Source organism: Chinchilla lanigera, unplaced genomic scaffold (assembly GCF_000276665.1).
Source record: "Chinchilla lanigera isolate Chin_1 unplaced genomic scaffold, ChiLan1.0 scaffold00056, whole genome shotgun sequence".
NCBI classification, from domain to species: domain Eukaryota; kingdom Metazoa; phylum Chordata; class Mammalia; order Rodentia; family Chinchillidae; genus Chinchilla; species Chinchilla lanigera.
Window position 1 is genome coordinate 13191828 of NW_004955457.1, and position 19267 is coordinate 13211094.

General features: G+C 37.6%; 1 protein-coding gene across 2 annotated transcripts in view; it reads left to right on the forward strand.

Moving 5' to 3' along the window:
- The window catches only part of Hook3 (hook microtubule-tethering protein 3), a gene marked incomplete at its 5' end in the record, with an annotated part of 100512 nt that overhangs the window by 42815 nt on the left and 38430 nt on the right, over nucleotides 1-19267 (forward strand). For both annotated transcript variants that reach the window (XM_005397072.2, XM_005397073.2), the window contains 6 exon segments: nucleotides 2684-2847; nucleotides 6357-6497; nucleotides 8028-8229; nucleotides 12342-12452; nucleotides 13131-13218; nucleotides 16193-16262. In XM_005397072.2, the coding sequence (XP_005397129.1) occupies nucleotides 2684-2847; nucleotides 6357-6497; nucleotides 8028-8229; nucleotides 12342-12452; nucleotides 13131-13218; nucleotides 16193-16262 (776 nt within the window).

Consider the following 19267-nt stretch of genomic DNA (forward strand, 5'->3'; position numbering starts at 1 on the left):
CACCCCAGCCTTATAGCTAGTGTGATAATTCTAGTGTTATGTTCAAGTTTTATATTAAACATTCAGCCATCATTAAATTTACCACGTCAGGTTATTAATTCTTGATTAAATTGAAGGATCTGTGATGTAGAGCATACTTCTGACCAGTGTACAGTTAACCTTAGAAAACAGCAGCAAAGAGATGAGTATTGGGAAGCTGGGGGTGTAGCTCAGTAGTAGACCACATGCAATTTTAGAAACATGACAAGCATAGAGCTGACATTTCAGATTTACTGAGCAACATTTACTGAACACCCACCATGTGTCTGTCATGTACTGTTAAGAAAGGGAGAAAGAGACAGAAGTAGGTAAAACATCTCTGACCCCAAAGTACTTCCATTCCATCAAAGAAGACAGATGATAAATATAATAGTATGTTATGTGGTGATACGTGTTCTAAAGAAAAAATACATAATCTGGGGGGCTGAAGCAGGAGAATCACAAGTTTAAGCTCAGCCTGGGCAGATTAACAATTGAGACCATCTCAGAATAAAAAATAAAAAAGTGCTGGGGATATAGCTCAGTGCAAAGGCCCTGGCTTCAACCTCTAGTACCACAGAAAAGAAAAAAGGAGAAGGAAGGATGAAATAAGGAGTAGGGAATCAGGACAGTCCCAGTAACTGCAGTCAGTCCATCACTTAATGAAGCACACAAGATAAACTTGAGGAATACAAGGTGAGGGGAGTATGTTCAGTTGGGTTGTCAACACAGGCCCCCATGAGAAGAGGGTGATTAGTAAAATCCTGAGGAAGTTAAGAGTAGCAAGTTTTCTAGGGGAAGAGAATCACAAGGTAAGCACACGGTGGGTGCAAAGGCCCTAAGATAGGAATATAACTTGGTATATTCAAAACCACCAAGATGAAAATAGCAGGAATAGAAGAGAGAGTGCAAAAATACAGGAAGAGGTAGGTATTCTGAAGAGGCTTCATATTGGTCTGTGTAAAGACCAAGTAAGGTACAAAGCCATTGGGAAATTATAGTTAACAGTACTTTATTGTATTTTTCAAAATAGCTAGAAGAGAGAATTTTGAATGTTCCTAATACAAAAAATGTTAAGTTTGAGATGATAGACATGCTAATTACCATACTTTGAACCTTACACATTATATACATGTGTGACAGTATCACACAAACTGTACCCTAGATATATGTACAATTATTATGTATCACTTTTTTTAATGTTCCACTTAGAAAATCTAAATTTAAGATGCCTGTTGGACATGTAAGTGGAAATGATCTCAAATTCAGTGTTTTAGACTAGAAATCGATGGTTTCCTGGTTTACACCCAGGTAACTGGAAGCCGTCACTATGCTTAGAAAAGCAAAGCTCTAGACACTTTAGGGAAAAGGAAAGAAATCAACTCAGGAGAATAAGGTGAAGGTGAGTTGGTTACAGAATGCAGGAGAGTAAGGTGTTGTGGAAGCCAGGGGAAGAAAATACTTCAAAAGGAGTATCGATCCTGTCAGTGTCGTCAGAGGATCTTAGTGACAGGGAGTCTTTGATGATTGTGCAGAACAATGAAATGGTGGGCCAACAGCCCAACTAAACATGTTCAGGAGAAAATGGGGACTGGGAAAGAGACAAGAAGAGCAGGCAATTTTTGCTGTACCTTATTAAGATATAATTGATATACAGTAAACTCAGTTAATGTATACAGTTTTGACACATTTTGATTAACATATAAACATGAAACCATTGCCATAATCAGTATAGTAAGCCTATCACTCTTCAGAAGTTTCACTGTGGCCCTTGTCTTCCTGCAAGTCCCCAGGTCTGTGTTCTGTTACTACAGATTAACTTGGCATTTCCTAGGATTATGTTAAGAGGAGTCATACAGTTGTTTTGTTTTGTTTTGTTTTTTGTTTTGTTTTGTTCTGAGATTCGTCCATGCTGTTAGTGTTAATATTTAAAATTTTTGTTGCCAAATAGTATTCTATCAAACAGGTACACCAAAATTTAGTTATCCATTCACTTGATAAACTTTTGTGCTATTTCTGTTACAAATAAAGCAACTGAAACCTTTTGTTTTTTTTCTCTTTGTGTGTGCATGTACTTTTATTTCTCTGGCATAAATACCTAGGAGTAGAATGGCTAGATGAATCATATGGTAGCTACATGTTAGTTTTTCAGGAAACTGCTGAGCTGTTGTCCAGTGTTTGAAATATTTTATAGTCTTGTGAGAAGTGTCTGAGACTTCTGTTCTCATCTTTGCCCACACTTGGTATAGTTAGTACTTTTAATTTTATCTGTTGTAGTGAAATCCAGTGATAATTTTGTGGCTTGGGTTTGTACTTCCTTGGTAACCAATGCAGACTATCTTTCTGTGTGCTTATTTGCCATCTGTGCAGTCTTGGTGGTGTTTTTAAAATGTGAAATAAAGCCAGATGTCATGGCATGCACCTGTAGTCCTTACTACTTGGAAGGCTGAGGCAGGAAGATCCCTTGAGACCTAGAGTTTGATGTACCTTGGCAATATAGCAACACCTCTTTTCAAAATAAATGAATGAACTCTTGCTTACTCTGCGTGTGTAGTATTGCAAAGTAATATAAATGTGTATATGGAGGTGATTGCACTTCTTCATAGATTGAGCTGATGCCAGCATAACTGGATGAAATAACTGCTGTCTTTCTGTATTCCAACAGGTTGCAGCATTGCAAGAGGAGAAGAGTAGCTTATTGGCAGAAAATCAAGTATTAATGGAAAGGCTCAATCAGTCTGATTCTATAGAAGATCCCAACAGTCCAGCAGGAAGAAGACATTTGCAGCTCCAGACTCAGTTAGAACAACTACAAGAAGAAACGTTTAGGTAAAAACTTATTAAAATGTAACCTTAAAAAATTTGTTAACTGTCATTTAAAGAATGTAATATTAGGGCAGGCTTGGTGGTTCATGCCTATGATCCTAGCAGGGAGCTGGAGGCCAGCCTGAACAGCATAGTGAGACCCTGTCTCAAAAAGAGAATGTAATACTAGGACTTCTAGGTAACTGCAGGCCAAGAGGGCTGTGTAGATAACAAGTACCAAAATGTTCCCACATAACATTAAAAATTTGCTGGGCACAGTGGCGTACGCCTGTAATCCCAGCACTCAGGAGGCTGAGGCAGGAGGATCATTGTGAGTTTGAGACCAGCCTGGGCTACAAAGCGAGCTCAAGGCCAGCCTAAACTGCATAGCAAGACCCTGTTTCAAAAAGACAAAGAAAAAAAAAAAAATTCCTGTATAGGAAAAATTCTAACAAAGCTACACCCTCAACATTTCATAAGGGCAGAATGCTATACCTGCAAAGTAAATGAATGAAAGAAAGAAACTAAATGCCAACTCTGCATCCCACACACCTGATTCACCTCCACCTACCCTGCCCTGCCCTGCTGCTTCGTGGCAGTCAAAGACACAAGAATATACTAAGAGGAAAACAGAAAGAATGCTAGTGAAGGGTCATGAAGGAGACTTGGAATAATCATCAAAAAGATTAAATTCACCCAAAATCTGAAATTACTTTTAAAAAATAATTGAGTAAAATAGACCACAAACTTCAGGATAGAGATTTCAAAGTGTATTTTCCCTTTTTTGTTGTTGAGTCTGTACATGTCATGCTGGGGATGGAACCCAGAGCCTCCTGCATGCTGGGCAAGCTCTCTACACCTGGTGTATCTTTTTAAAGGGCCTGTTGTCATAAAAAGATAGAGGAAGGTATTTAAATAGACTAATGTCCTTTCCAGGCACTCAGTTTAAAGGGATACAATACAAAGGCCTGGTACACAATTTATAAAGATAAACTTAAAAAAAAGGACAGGTAGGACTTAAAAGGGGCTTTCTCCTGGATATAACTTCTTGAAAAGCAGGACAAAAGAAAAGAAGGAGGATCCCTTTGTTATGATTTACTAAAAGGTGCATTCTGACCTATTGTTTTGTCTAGCCATAGATTTCTAGGGTGGGTGGGTGGGTGTGTTGGTTGGTTGCCTGGCTGGTTTTTTGAGACAGGATCTTGCTGTGTGGTGCAGAGACTGGTCTTGAACTCCCTATGTAGCCCAGGCTAACCTCCAACTCATGGCAATCCTCCTGCCTCAACCTCCCAAGTGCTGGGGTTGTAGGCATGCATCACCACGCCTGGCTTAGATTTCTAGTTTTAAAACAGAAATTAGATATCTGTTAGATTTTTGTATCATTCAGTAATTTAATATAGTAATGTATCTGCTGTTTTATTCCTCCATAAAAATGTTGCTGGATATATTTTTCTCTTTTTTTCATTGTGCCTTAACAAGAAAAAAAGGAAAGATTATCTTAGCTGGGCATAGTTGTGCATGCTTGTAATCCTAGCAGTCTGGGGAGCGGAAGCAGGAGGATTGCAAGTTTGAGCCTGGCCTGGGCAACTTAGTGAGACCCTCTCTTAAAATTTAAAAAATAAAAAGGGCTGGGGATATAGCAAAACAAAGGGGGGAGGGAGAAAGAGAGGAAGGAAGGAGGAAGGAAGGACGAGAAGAAAGAAAAGCAGGAAGGAAGGAAAAGCTTAGTTTTCTCAGAAAACTTACGGTCTGCATTTCCTGTGTTCTACATCAATAGTTCAAAATATGATTCAAGGACCCTGATGGTTCTTGTAGACCACTTAAGAGTCTTCAAGGTCTTTTCTTCCAGCTACATACTTGTGCAAGGGTGAATCTTCTTTATTTCAGCAAAAAACAAAATGTTACAGCAGGTGAATATAGAAACAGGAGAACCCAGCTGTATTCTGCTAAGCCAGTTATAAATCACAACAGTGTGAAACAGTGCTACCCTTCTCACCTCTTAGCTTTATGAAACAGATTTGTCATACACAACGTTTATGTTAGCATAGTGGATTTATTATGTTTTCAGATGAGCTAAGTAAATATATTTAAGTGTTTTAATTACTAATACGACAATATCAATAGATTAAAACCTGCACAACTAAAAGTTTTTTAGTGTTCTCAGTAATTCAGAGTGTAAAAGGGTCCTCAAACCAGAAAGGTTGAGAACGCTGTCCACATCTTAATTTTGTAAGAAAAATTCAGTGGATAAGATCCAAGCCTGACTTTACACCTTCCCTAAATTGTGGCTCATCTTTAAATGGCTTAGGAAGTTACATTTTCATTATTAAGGCAATAGTGATTAGTGCTGTTACGACTTCAGAACACATTTTGTAATACTACGTTTTGAAGTGCCTTACCTCAAATATTTTATCATTGCTATACAGTTTAGTATTTTTTATTAACTAGTCTTGGTATAGTCAGATATAATGCTTTTGTTTCATCTTTGTTAGTTTAGTACTGGTACAATAAAAGACAATCCAGTGACACAAATGCAGATCTAAACATACAAAAATGCCTAATATGATAAAGGTATTATTTTATAACTGACAGAGTTTCAGTTGTTCCCTAAATGGTTTAGCGTAGCTTATTTGGCAAGAAAAGTTAGATTCCAGCATTTCATTATATACTAAAAAGAATTCCAAGGAAATTAAAACCTTAAAAGTGAAACCAGTAGAAGAAGTACTAACAAAATGTTGGCTTGAGAGAAGAAAACTTTAGTTGTACACTAAAAGCAGAAACTCTGAAATGTAAGATTAATCAATTGCATTACGTAACACTCAGAACTCTGTATATTAGGCTGGGTGTGGTGGCACATACCAGGTACTCCAGGTGTTCAGGAGTCTGAGGCAGGAGGATCACAAGTTCAGGGCCAACCTGGACAACTTAATATAGACCCTGTCTCAAAAGTCAAAAAAGGCTGAGGGTGAAGTAAATAATTAACTACATAAGGTGAAAGAAGAGATGAAAAGCCATGTAAATCAAAGGAAGGATGTATGTTAAGTAAACCAATCTGCTTAATTAGAGGTAGGAATAGTATTACCCATTTTTAAGGAGAAAATATCAACAGAAGTGAGACTGGAGGATGCATTTCCAAAATATTAACAGTACTTATCTGTCTGGATTAATATATGATTTATATTTTCTATACTTCACAAATTTTCAAGGAATAAATTTTAATTTCCTAATCAAAAAATAAATCTTTAAACTTACATCTGCAGTATTGGGGAACATTTTGGGGTCTAACTTTTCATCAGTACAGTGGTCACCAGTTGTGACCTTTTCCAAACCTTGGAACCAGGGAACCCTTTTCATGAAGTTAGGGTTTGGAAATACATCTTGTGGCCACAAATTGAGACATGTTCACCAAGAGTTTATTCCCATGTTTCATGTTTTTATTTTATTTTACTTATTTATTTTACTTATTTTAATTTATTTAGAAAATTATGAGACAATAAGTAGTACTTTCTTGATCTATTTTGTTTTGGCTTCAGACTAGAAGCAGCCAAAGATGATTATCGAATACGCTGTGAAGAGTTAGAAAAGGAGATCTCTGAACTTCGGCAGCAGAATGATGAGCTAACTGCTTTAGCTGATGAAGCCCAGTCTCTAAAGGATGAGATAGACGTTCTTAGGTAAGCAGTCTTTCCTTTGTGTGGGATCTTAGACAGAGCAGTTCTGTCTGTCATTTTAAGACTCTAGGCTCTCTGAACAGCATCTTTCAGAGCCGGACTACCTGGGTTTAGAGGCATCATTTATTTAACCTCTGTGCAGCCATTTTGTCATTTGTAAAATGGAAGTACAAACCTCAGGTTTGTATGAAGAATCAAATGAATTTATATTTGTAAATACTTGGAAAGATCTGGCAAATCCATTACATATTTGTTTAATAGAAAAATTAGCATATAACCATGGCTCGCACTTATAAAGCTCCAGAGCTTTTCTTGCTACCCCTGTTGTTTAATTCTGAGCCCTACAGGCACTGGGTCTGCCTTGCTCTTAGATGTTAGCACACATCACATCATAAGGCTTCATTTCCCTGCTGGACACTCATCTTGCCATTCTCTCAGGCACCTCACTTCTTACCATGTCTCTTACATGTCTCTTGTCCTCTCTTGAATCACTCCAGCCTTCTCTGTTTTCCACATTTTCTTTTTGATAACTGAAAATGTACAGAGAATCATATAGTGATAAAATTTTGTCCTACTATAGATTCATGATCTCATCACTAGATTTTTCTTCCAGCCTGCCATTCCGCTATGCATCTGTACATTGTTCTCTCTGCTCTCATAAGTTTGCCCACATCTCTGCCCACATACCGCACACATCCTCATGCCTTAGTCTCGGTAGATGATCCTGTTGCTGATTGCTCAGAGGAAAGAGCCTGTGACCTGTTGAACTCTCCATGGCCCCTGTCTCCTGCTCCCCTGAACTTCCCTGAATTCCCACACATCTTATTTGCCTTTAGAATGCTGACATCTTTTAGGATTAATTACTAGGGGTCACAGACCATACTTAGGGACTATGTTGTATCAATTATCATTTCTCTTTTCATTTTGTTTTTTTTGTTTGTTTTTTTGTTTTTCTCCGGTACCGGGAACCGAACTCACGACCTTGCGCTTGCCAGGCAGGCGCTTTTGCCGCTGAGCTAAATCCCCAGCCCCCTCTTTTCATTTTGAACCTGTACATACACACACACACAACGTCTCTTTAATATTTAAAATAAAGACTTACTATTCTCTTGTTTCCAGAACCAAACTTAGATCACATAAGATAAAATTTATATTCTCCCCTTAGATCCCTAAAATTTGCCACTGCATATTCCCCCCTAAAACAGGCTTCAAAGCCTGTTTCCTATGATGTCATGACATACTCATTGGTAAATCATTTGGACACTCTACAGCTTTCATTTTACTCGTGTGCTAAATGTTACTCTGATGGCTACCTCTTCCTACTTTTCTTAAATTACATATCATTCTTGATATATTTTGTTGTAATTTTGGTCATTTTTCATAACCTGAATAAAAGACCTGGGGTCTCCTTTCATTTTGTAATTTCGTTAAGAGTATGTTGTTTCCTGGTGATCTCTCTGGGTTTAACATTATCTCAAGCAGCTTTACAACTGTGGATGTGTTTCTGATTTTTAATTTCCCATCTCATTCCAGACATTCTTCTGATAAAGTGTCTAAACTAGAAGGTCAGGTGGAATCTTATAAAAAGAAACTGGAAGACCTTGGCGATTTGAGACGGCAGGTTAAACTCTTAGAGGAGAAAAATACTATGTATATGCAGAATACTGTTAGTCTAGAGGAAGAGTTAAGAAAGGCCAATGCAGCTCGAAGTCAACTTGAGACATACAAGAGACAGGTAAGAACAAAAGCCATGTTCTTCATGAGGGCTGCAGTAGCAGCAAACCCTCCGTGCGCGCGCACACACACACACACACATACACACTCACTGAGAGTTTGTCAGAATGCTCCTGACTTGACAGCTTTTAACTTTAATTACATTTACCACTATTTACATTTAAAGAACTTTAAATGTAGGTCTTATATAGAGGTTATATTGATTGGTTCCTATAGTAGATCTCATTTTTTCAGTTTTTAAATTTATACTATAATACATAAATATACAACAGTGAAAGAATAACACAGGACATGCACATGCTATGAAAGTAAAACATGCTCTCTTCTGTGTACAGGTAATCTAGGGGCTGTTTTTAGACTTTCATTCCCATAGGTATGTTTATATTTTTACTGGATACATATTTATCCTTAAAAATTGCCAGGTGTGGTGGTGCACACCTGTAATCCCAGCACTCAGGAGGCTGAAGCAGGAGGATCATTGCAAGTTCAAGACCAGCCTAGGCTACAAAGTGAGCTTAAGGCCAGTCTGAACTGTATAGCGAGACCCAATCTCAAAAAGATCCCCCTAAATGTTTCAAAACATTATATAAATGGTTCAGTGAAAATACTCATATAATTCACTCTTTTCCTCAGTAGTGTATTTGTGAGATTCATTTATATTGATAGGCTTAGCTTTATCCTGGCCGTTTTCCCAGCAGACAACATCGCACGAAGTGACTATATCAAAAATCTACCTATTTTACGGGTGAAGAACCTAGAGAATAATAACCACCCCCACCGGTGTGGGGGGGCAGGGTGGAAATCCCAGTGTGAATACTATTGATCATGTCTTCTGTGTATATGTGCACGAAGGTTTCCTTAAGAATATCTGCTGTAATGAATTATTAACAGTTTGTTTTCAGAGTGATTATATTCCAGAGTAGTTTTTTATGAATTCCTTTGGTCCCCATCATCATCAACACAGTACTTTATTGTCAGGACTTTTAGGTTTTGCCAGTTGGATGAATATAAAATGTTGCGTATTACTCAGAATGTATTTACTAACCATATTTCTTTTGCAAATTGACTATTTTTTCCTTTTACCTACTTTTTAAAATGTAGTGCTTTCTCTCATTTTTAGTTTTTTTATGTGCAAGTAATAATTTTTTATCACTCCAGGCCTGCTGGCGCATGCCTGTAACCCCAACATTTAGCATGCTGAAGCAGGAGGATTGTTGTGAGTTTGAAGCCAGCCTGAACTGCGCAGTGAAACTTTGTCTTTAAAAGTATATATATTTTTAATAATTTTTATCCCACAGTTTTTCCTATAGGTTAGTTGTATTCCTTATTTAAAAAGAGTTTCTACCTTAAATGGATGTTGCATTTAATAAACTATTATTTCTGTATCTGTTGAGGGAATCTTAATACTTCTCTTTTCTACTAATATGATTAGTTATAATAGATCTTCTAATCTTAAACCATCTGTCTTGGTTACTTTTCTCTCGTTGCTGAGACAAAATACCCAACGCCCAAAATGAAGGAAGGAAAGGTTTATTTAGCTTACAGTTTGTGGAGGTTTCAGTCCATACTTGGCTGGCTCCCAGGCAGAAAGTAGCAAAGCAACAAGAGCAAGGGGGAATGGCAGCCGAACAGCAAAGCAGCCAGAGCAAAAAGGAGGAATGGCAGCAAGCAGCTTCTTTCCCTGCCTTACTTTGTAAACAGGCTACCCCCACCTCAGGGGGTGTAGCTCTCACATAATCTCCATGTCCTCCTCTTCCACAGGCTCAGGATGTATACAAAGTAAGCACCCTGGCTTCCTGCTGAGTCACTTAGCCAAACCTCTAGATTCTCCAAGTTGACACAATGTTTCAACCATAACACCATCTTTACAGTCCTAAAACAAATTTAGCCTGGTGACAATGTATTCATTTGTTACTTTCAAATTTTTAGGAGTGTTTGTGTGTGTGTGTGTGTGTGTGTGTGTGTGTGTGTGTGTGAGAGAGAGAGAGAGAGAGAGAGAGAGAGAGAGAGAGAGAGAGAGAGAGTGTGTGTTACTAGGGACTGAACCAAGGTGATCCACCGCTGAGCTACATCCTTTTTCTTTTTTTATTTTGAGGCAAGGTCTCCCCAAGTTGCTCAGGCCGGCCTCAACTGGCAGTCCTCCTGTCTCAGCCTGCCAGTTAACTGGGATTACACATGTGTGCCACCACACCCATTTTATTTAGAATATTTTGCCCCTATAACTCACTTGCAGTTTGCTACCTTATATGCCTTCCTTACCTTGTGTTGGTCTGGAACGTACACTACCTCCATTAACTCAGATGGAGAGTGGTTTCTCTTTTACCATTCTCAGAAAGAATTTCTGTAAAACTGCAAGTTTCTGATTCTTGATGTTTTAGTACAGCAGCCCTGAACAAATATCATGAATGGCTGCCAAGCTTTTCAATGGAGGTGTGTTTTCAGTACTTCAGAGTAAAATTTTTAAATTTACAGCAAAATTGAAAGATTTAATGAATTTGAATATGTCATGATAATTTACCTAAAATACAGTCTGAAAAAAACTGTTACATTATAAAATGAGGAATTATCTAATTATTGTTCCTGAGGAGAAAACAGAAAGAATTGATTAGAAGAAAATATTTTTTGTGGTTCTGAGTGCTGATTTACATCCCCACTTGCCTGCCACCCACCCACACTCCCATCCTTCTTTTTTTTCTTTTCTTGTGATCCTCCTGCCTCAGCCTTCCAAATAGTTGGACTATAGGCCATGCTCCTAGCCCAGCAAGAAAAGCACTGTATGGAGGAAAAGATGATTAAATGTTTTTCAGAACTAATCAGATTGAGAATTAGAAAGAAACCTATATGTAGAAATAACTCATGAAAGTGCATAATACACTGTTTCTGATCTGGTGCTTAATATACTTTTTTATGATAATATTTCTAAAATTTTTTTTTCTGTGGGTTTTCTTTGTGCCTTCTTTAAAACCTCTCTGGTCATTCTTTCTGGTCTTTTATTTTTATAATTTAGATTTATTTATTTTTTAAGTATTAAACCTAGAATATATGTTTTGTATAATTCCAATTTGAAATTTTTGAAGCTATTATTCCTCTATTTTGCTGATACTATTATGTTTAATGGTGATTTTTGTTTATTATGCCTATTTAAAATTGTGGCCTGTCATTTTGACATTGGCTCATCTTTATCTTGTGGAACCCTGGTGGTACTGAATTGAGATTTGGTTTGACCAGACAATATGTGTTTGCTTAAGACAAATTTTCTACACCACCACCAACCAGGACCACTTTAATTGCTTGGTTTAGGTTTTCTTGGACAAGAAGAGTAATGAAAGTTCAAACACAAATCCATTAACTGACGGGTACAGGTTTCCAAGTTAGGCTCTTTGAAACCAAATTTATCTTGGTAGCTGATGGGTTTTTCCCCTAACCCACCTGTTTACTGCCTCATCATCTTTTATATCCCAAGGAGGTTTAATACCCACTTGACTCCTGTTGACTCAGAGCTCAAGGTTCCTGTTAAGGGTAGTTGGTCTCTCATGGCACCCATAACTCCTGAGGGAACCTCATCTCCCACTTTGGTTTTAACCTCTTTTGACCCTAGCTGTGTGATTGGATTTCCCTGTCCTAGGATCTGCTCCCTGTCTCCTTCCCTCCTTTCCTTCCCTTCCATTCCCTCCTCTCTCCTCTTCCTTCTCTTCCTCTTTTCCTCACTTCCTCCCTTTTCTCTCTGTTTCTCTTTTTAATATTGAAAGATTTTCAGACTACCCACTTCTCTGTATTGTTGAAAAAGAAAGTTCTACAGATTTATAGTTTTAATGTTGTTACTCTAGTGATTCTGGTTTAGGAACCTGTGGTATCTAGGCAGATTTTGATTCTTAGTTCTCTCCATTGTATTAAGCTGGTGGATTATATTCATTTATTTGAGTATTGATAAGGAAGATGTCTTCATAGACCTACAGAAGAAAATAAGATTATTTATCGGGAAGAGGAGCAGTGCTGGTGATAAAAGCCCAGGACTTTGTATACATGTTCTACCCCTAAGCTAAACTCCTAGCTCCCATAGGATAATTTCTAATGTTTCAAATTATAAAACTTAACATTATCTTTCTGTACCAGGTAGTAGAACTACAAAATAGATTATCTGAAGAATCAAAGAAAGCAGATAAATTAGATTTTGAATATAAACGTCTAAAGGAAAAAGTTGACAGTCTTCAAAAAGAAAAGGATGTGAGTACTTTATATGTGTTAGACCTTTTGGTTTTCAATGCTGTTAAGATTAAGACTAATATTAACTCATGTTTTGACTACATTAAGGTCATCTATGAAAATTTAGAAAATTAGAGATTCTATTCATTTTCAAATTAATTTCCATTTACTTTAGAAATATATCTAAAATAAAAGATGGGATGAAACATTTGTACTTGCATTCTGAACTTTTTAATACGTTTATCTTTTCTATTCCTACTATTTTTACATTGTTGTATTCTTTACTTTCTGTAAGTTTAGGTAGCCCTTTTGTTTGCTGGAGGATTAATATAGAGGATACTTCTTGTTGAGTATATTTTGGATCTTTTCAAGTTGTTTTTTTTTTTTTTTTTTTGCTCTGTGGTTTGGAATATTTCATTTTATCCTTTCATCTTTTATGTTTAATAAGAACCATGTTAAGGATGTAGTAGATAGCTTTTTTGCTTATGTTTGACTATGGATAACGTATTACCTTGTTCACTGATGTTAAGTTAAAGAAAAAATGTCTTTTTCTCCTTCTGTAATCTTTCCATAAAAGATCAAAAGGTAAAACATACTCGTGTTCACTGTTATTTGTCATTTTATTAGCTAAGGCAAAGAACGCAGGTGAATATATTCATAAAACTTGAAGCTAATCTTCCTTGTCTTGGTGTCTGTCAGAGGTTAAGAACAGAAAGGGACTCGCTGAAAGAAACCATTGAAGAGCTTCGTTGTGTACAGGCTCAAGAAGGGCAGCTGACAGCTCAAGGTAAAACATTTTAGTAGCCCAAACATGCTTTATTTCTGAGATCATTGCAAGCATAAGGGTTACTTTGAGATGATCGCCTTAATAGATAAAAATGAAAAATTAGAGGCAATAAAATTTTTTAGCTGTTTCCCAGATATTATGACACACAGATTATAGTTTTTGGACTAGATTTACTTGCCAACCTTATAAAACAAACACATAAACATTTGAGTTTTATTAGATGAAATGCATTTATTAATTTACCTTTTTTAAGGTAGAAAATTGTATTCTGAAAAGCCTCTCAGGATCACTTTTAAAATATATTAAGCTTTCTAAATTAGTCAGGCTTTTTTCACATAAGAAAAATGGAGTGGCTTTTAATACATTCAGAGACTTAGATCCAAAAACTATTCTTCATCACAGGGCAAGATCACCACTGAAGATGAGGTGTGCCTGCCGCATTGTCCTCATGTTGGGCACTGGGGGAATTGATTGGTGACTTGCACACCTGTAGTCTTTCACTCCCACACCAGTAAGCAGCCCACGGGTTTGCAGTTACCTGAAACTGGAGTTCTCCTTTTCTGTGACCACAGCCTCTATTTCCTCCTCAGCATGCTTTCTAAAAACTTGCTCATCTCTCTCTTTCCAGTTTCCAGCTTTCTCTTTGAAGCCAGCTCTCTCCTGGCCTTATCTTCTTGCTTACCCAGTCTGCATATCATTTTACTGTGTTCTCATGATGCTGCCTTTCCTCATCCTTTTGACTTGTTTCTAGACCAAATATGTCAAAACCCAATTCAGGGGGCTGGGGATTTAGCTCAGCGGCAAAGCGCCTGCCTGGCAAGCGCAAGGTCGTGAGTTCGGTTCCCGGTACCGGAGAAAAACCGAAAAACCAAAAAAAAAAAAAAAAAAACCCAATTCATCTAGCCTAAAGATTTTCTCTCTATCCCAAATTACTAAAGCCAGTGAAAGAAAATTATATCTTCTTTGATTATCTTTACCAAAAATGCACACTTCTTGTTATAATTGAATCCTCATTGCTCCCTGGTGTTAATTTCATTTGTCTGTAATCAGGTCTATATAAGTTTTTTCCAAAATTTTAAGGGTCTAAACTGACCCTTATAACATTTTTGCTCTTAGCTCCTATTTTGTCAAGAAAAGGCAGAAAACTCACATTTATTTCTTGCTACCTAAAACCACCTGTGTTTTAACCTTATGTACATACCTTTTTTTTCTTTTCTTTTGAGATAGGGTCTTACTTTGTAGTCCAGGCTGGCCTATTCTCTTTAATGGTTTGAACAATCTTCCATTCTTACATCTGGTAATGTGAGCAACATAGTTGAGGATAGTGATATGTACTGTAACCACCACTGTTAATTCGTATTATTTTGCCTTGAAACCCTGTATCATTTTAAATGTTCTTGCTTTGGTTTGCTTATGTTTGTGATACTGGTATGCTGCTATTATTCTATTTTTTGTTTGTTTGTGTCTCACTTACTATTCTCTTTAAAATAAAAAATACATATATAAAAAGAACTCACTGTGTAGCACAGGCTGGCCTCAAACTCACAGTGTTCTTCCTGCCTTAGCCTTCCAAGTACTGAGATTGTGGGCATGTGCCACCATGCCCAGCAGTATATGTATCTTTTGAGCAGTAGTTTTGCACCAGAAATTTACCTTAATGATTTAAGGAATTATTTGAAATAATGAATTTTGAAACAGTCTGAAAGTTAAGCACTGCAGGAATGGCATTCTCATTCATCTGTGTATGTCTGCCTTGGGCAGATGTGTGTATCATTAAGTTAGGAAAGTAGGTGATACCATTCTTGATAAACTCACTCAGCAAACTAGGAACTGAAAGAAACTTTCTCAGTCTCTAGTAAAGGGTATCTATGAAAAACATATAGCTAATCTTATATTTAATGATGAACACTGAGTACTTTTCCTCTCAGATCATATAAGGCAAAGATGTTTACTTTGTCACTGCCATTCAGCATGGTGTCAACAGATCTAGCTGTGCGTGTGTGTGCGCGCGCGTGTGTGTGTGTGTGTGTGCGCGCACGCGCGCTTGTCTTTTTCTTGCAGAGCTTGGGATTTGTTTCTGTATATTAACAATGAACATTATGAAAATTAAATTATAGTGGTGTCTTTTCTTTTGTGGTGTTGAAGACGGCACTAACGGCCTCACTCACACTAGGCAAGTGCTCTGAGCTCTACATCCAGACTCCAGTATCTCTTATACCATTTGTTATGGTTTGTGTCTAGATGTCTCTCCAAAGCTTCACGTAGTCATGGGGTGGGCTTTTAGAATTTTTGATTGATTCATGGTCCAATGCTGGAGTTATGGATGTGAGTGCTGCACCCACCCTAGGGCAGGTAGTCTGCATATAATATAAAGGAGGGAAGGAGGCTTGCTCTTTCTGCTCCTCTTCCCTTTTTGCCCTTGCTGCTTTTACTGTTTTCCACCACCATGAACTGTTGCCCTCTGCCACATGCCACTCTGCCTTGGAGCCAGCCATGTATGAATTGAAACCTCCACAAACTGTGAGCTGTATAAACCTTTCCCCTTAATTCTGGGCATCAGGAATATTGTCTAAACAATGAAAGACACCACTGTAATTTAATTTTCACAATGTTCATTGTTAATATTATATTATTCCTCTTACATAAGGTATCTAGAATGGGCACATGGTTGAAATGAAAGTAGAAGTTACTGGGGAGCAGGGGAAGGTGGAATGGACAGTTTTGGCCTAATAGTTACACTTTCCAAGTAGGTAACGAAAAGCTTTGAAAATAGATGGTGGCAATGATTATGCAACATTATAAATATTCTTAATGCTGCATATAAATGTTGAAGATAATCTTATGAAGACTGTGACAGTCTTTTCCGTCAGAAAAATTGTTATTTTTAAGTGTTACCTGCAGGAATTGTATCACTTTATTAAAGGAGATAGTTGTGCTTTCTGTTAATCTTGCATTTATGTCTCTGTGTTTGTAGGGTTCATGCCCCTGGGCAGTCAGGAATCTTCAGACAGCCTGGCAGCAGAGATTGTTACACCTGAAATCAGGTAAAGAGCCTCACTGCATGGTCTTCCTGGATAGTTGTCCTCTGTAGTGTGAAGAGCACCAATTCCTTTCTAGTACTGACACTGTCACCGTGAACACAGGGTTAAATTCCCACATGTTACCAGCTTGCTTCAGCTGGTCTAGCAGAGAACTGACTTTTCTCATAGCACGTATGCAAAGCACACTGATACCTCTGTTGCTTGGCTAGCCCCAGCAAACATTTAGCAGTAGATAACAGCCCAAAGACAAAGGTTATGCTTAGCTATGAGCCTGCAAAGCAATCCACTACTAAGATTTATCTGCTAAATATTTGGAATGGTCTGAGAAAGGTATATTGCTGCTATAACTAGGAGGCCCCTCCTCATCTGTAGTTGTTCTTCTCTCAATAATACCTTAGCTTTTTTATTTAGTCAGAACATTTTTAATATGCTATTATTTTGGTACATGAATGAAAAATGAGGTTGGGGAGAATACTGAGTGTACCCAACAGAGGATGATTAACCCTGACTATTGTTTTTACCTTTTTTGGACCTATTTACCCCTTTAAAAAATGGACATTGACCTTGATTCTTCACATTATTTGTGGGAGTGTTAAATGGAATAATGATTGTATAAGAGTTTTATAAACTATAAAAGTAAAAATAAGCATTCAAATGCTCATTAAATAAATGAAGGTAACTGTTACTTGATGGCATTTATTAAAGAAATATGAACAAAGGGGAGTATAATGCAATGTTGCATCTGAATGCATCTCATATACCTTTTACTTTTCTGACATCTCATATGCTAGTTTATAATTGAGCCAATACAATTATTTGAATAAATGAACATTCATTATTTTTGCATACTTATAAATAAATAAATGCTATAACCCCCCCCCCCCCCGCCAAAGCAATTTTTTTTTTGGTACTGGGTATTGAACTCAGGACCTTGCTCTTGCCAGACAGGCACTGTGCTGCTGAGCTACATCCCCAGCCCCAAGAAAACAGTTTTTAAGGAAGCTAATTGCTATGTAGTTAGCTTTCCAGACTAAGAACAAGTTCTTTCTAAACTAAGATTCATAAGTGTGACTTTTCCATTTATGACTAGGTACAAATTAAAATATCCTCCATAAAGTTGTCAAGAAAATGAAATAATAAAAGAGGATGAACAGGGGTCAGTGTTCGTTACTTATTAATGTTAGGAGTGTTGAGAAAATACCAGGTGTGGTGGTGCACACCTGTAATCCCAGCACTCGGGCGGCTGAGGCAGGAGGATGGCCGTGAGTTCGAGGCCAACCTGGGCTCTGTAGTTGGTTCAAGGCCTGCCTCAACTGCATAGTGAAACCCTATCTTTTAAAAAAAATGTGTTGAGAAATCTAAATCCTCAAACTAGGGATAAAGATTAAAGTAGTACCACTTGTCTTTTAAGACAATTAGCTGAGTACATCTGTGGTCTAAAAATGTACCTTTTAACCAAAACAAATTAAAAAAAAACTGTTGGGATAAATGCTAAGGCAACAGCCAAGGATAGACACAAAGATATATTTACAAAGCTGATTATTGACCTGCAAAGTTCAAAATTGATGATCTAAATGCCCAGTAATTAAATGTGTTAGTTTAGCCTGCTAATATTTACTGTGGCAAAATACCTGAGATAAACAATTTAAAGAAAAAAAAGTTTATTTTGCGCATGGTTTCTGAGGTGTTATTCCATGGTCACTTGTCCTCATTTACTTGGCCTGGAACGAAGCAGAACATCATGGCCAAGAGCACATGGTGGAGAAGGGCTGCTTACCCCATGGTGTCTGTCTGGGAAACAAAAAGAAAGGCAAGGACCAGAGACGATACACCCTTCATGTACACTTCTCATGACCTACTTCCGCCAGCCAGGGCCCACCTCCTGAAGTTCCCATCTCCTGACAACTCCCCATTAGGCTATGAATGGGTAAATGGGTTGACCATTGACACTAGCAGAGCCCTCGGAACACTTCTGCACAGGGGACCAGGCCTTCCAAGTAAACTTAACAATATGAAAAAATTATGAAACTTTTAAGTGTAAATAGCAGATACCAGTACAGTATGAACATGTGAGCACACTGTTTTAATAGGTGCGTGCAGTCAAGTGTGGTGGTGAATGTGTGTAATCCCAGCACTTGGGAAACTAAGGCAGGAAAATCACCATTTTAAGTCCAGCGTGGGCAGTGTAGCGACTTAGTAAGACTGTGTCTCAAAATTTTAGAAAAGATTGGCAATGTAGATCAGCATGAAGGCCCTGGGGTCAGTCTCCAGTACCACAGAAAAAAGGTGATTACATGTATATATCTATGCATATCACTAGAAGGCTGTATTTCAGTGGTAGTTATTTTTCACGATAGAGTGATGGACTATTATTTTTTCATTTATACTTTTTCCCCTACAATGAGTATATTTACTTTGTAATTGGAAGAAATGTCATCAGTATTGCCCACTTAAAAAATATGTCGCTTTCTATGTAATTTCTTGAATTGAATCACAGATTCGGCTAATCTTTCAATAGCAAAGTAAAAATGTTTTGTAAGATTTATGGTATTTAAGCTGGGTGTGGTGACACACCTGTGATCCCAGCACTTTGGAGGCTGAGGCAAGAGGACTGCCCCAAGTTTGAGGATAGCCTCAGGTATAGTTAGCTAAAGGCCAGCCTGGAATATATAACAAGACATTGGCTCCAAAGGGGCGTGTATGGTGCTTACAAAATAAGAACTCTTCTTTTTAAGTATATGCTTCTTATTCTGATTTTTTTTATGAGAAGCATAGTTTTTCATAGTACAGTATCTAGTATCTGGTACTGCTATCTTCATGGAGCCCTCTAAAGATGGCCCTGTGTAAAGAATTTTTAATAAATATGTCTTCCTAGCACTGATATTCTGTTATAGCCTCCTTGTAATCAGTGTGATGCCAAATTCTGTGTGTTGCTTGCTTTTAACATCCCTTCATACAGCATTTTGGCATTGCACAAAGAATCCAAAACAGGTTCAATAACCTGACTC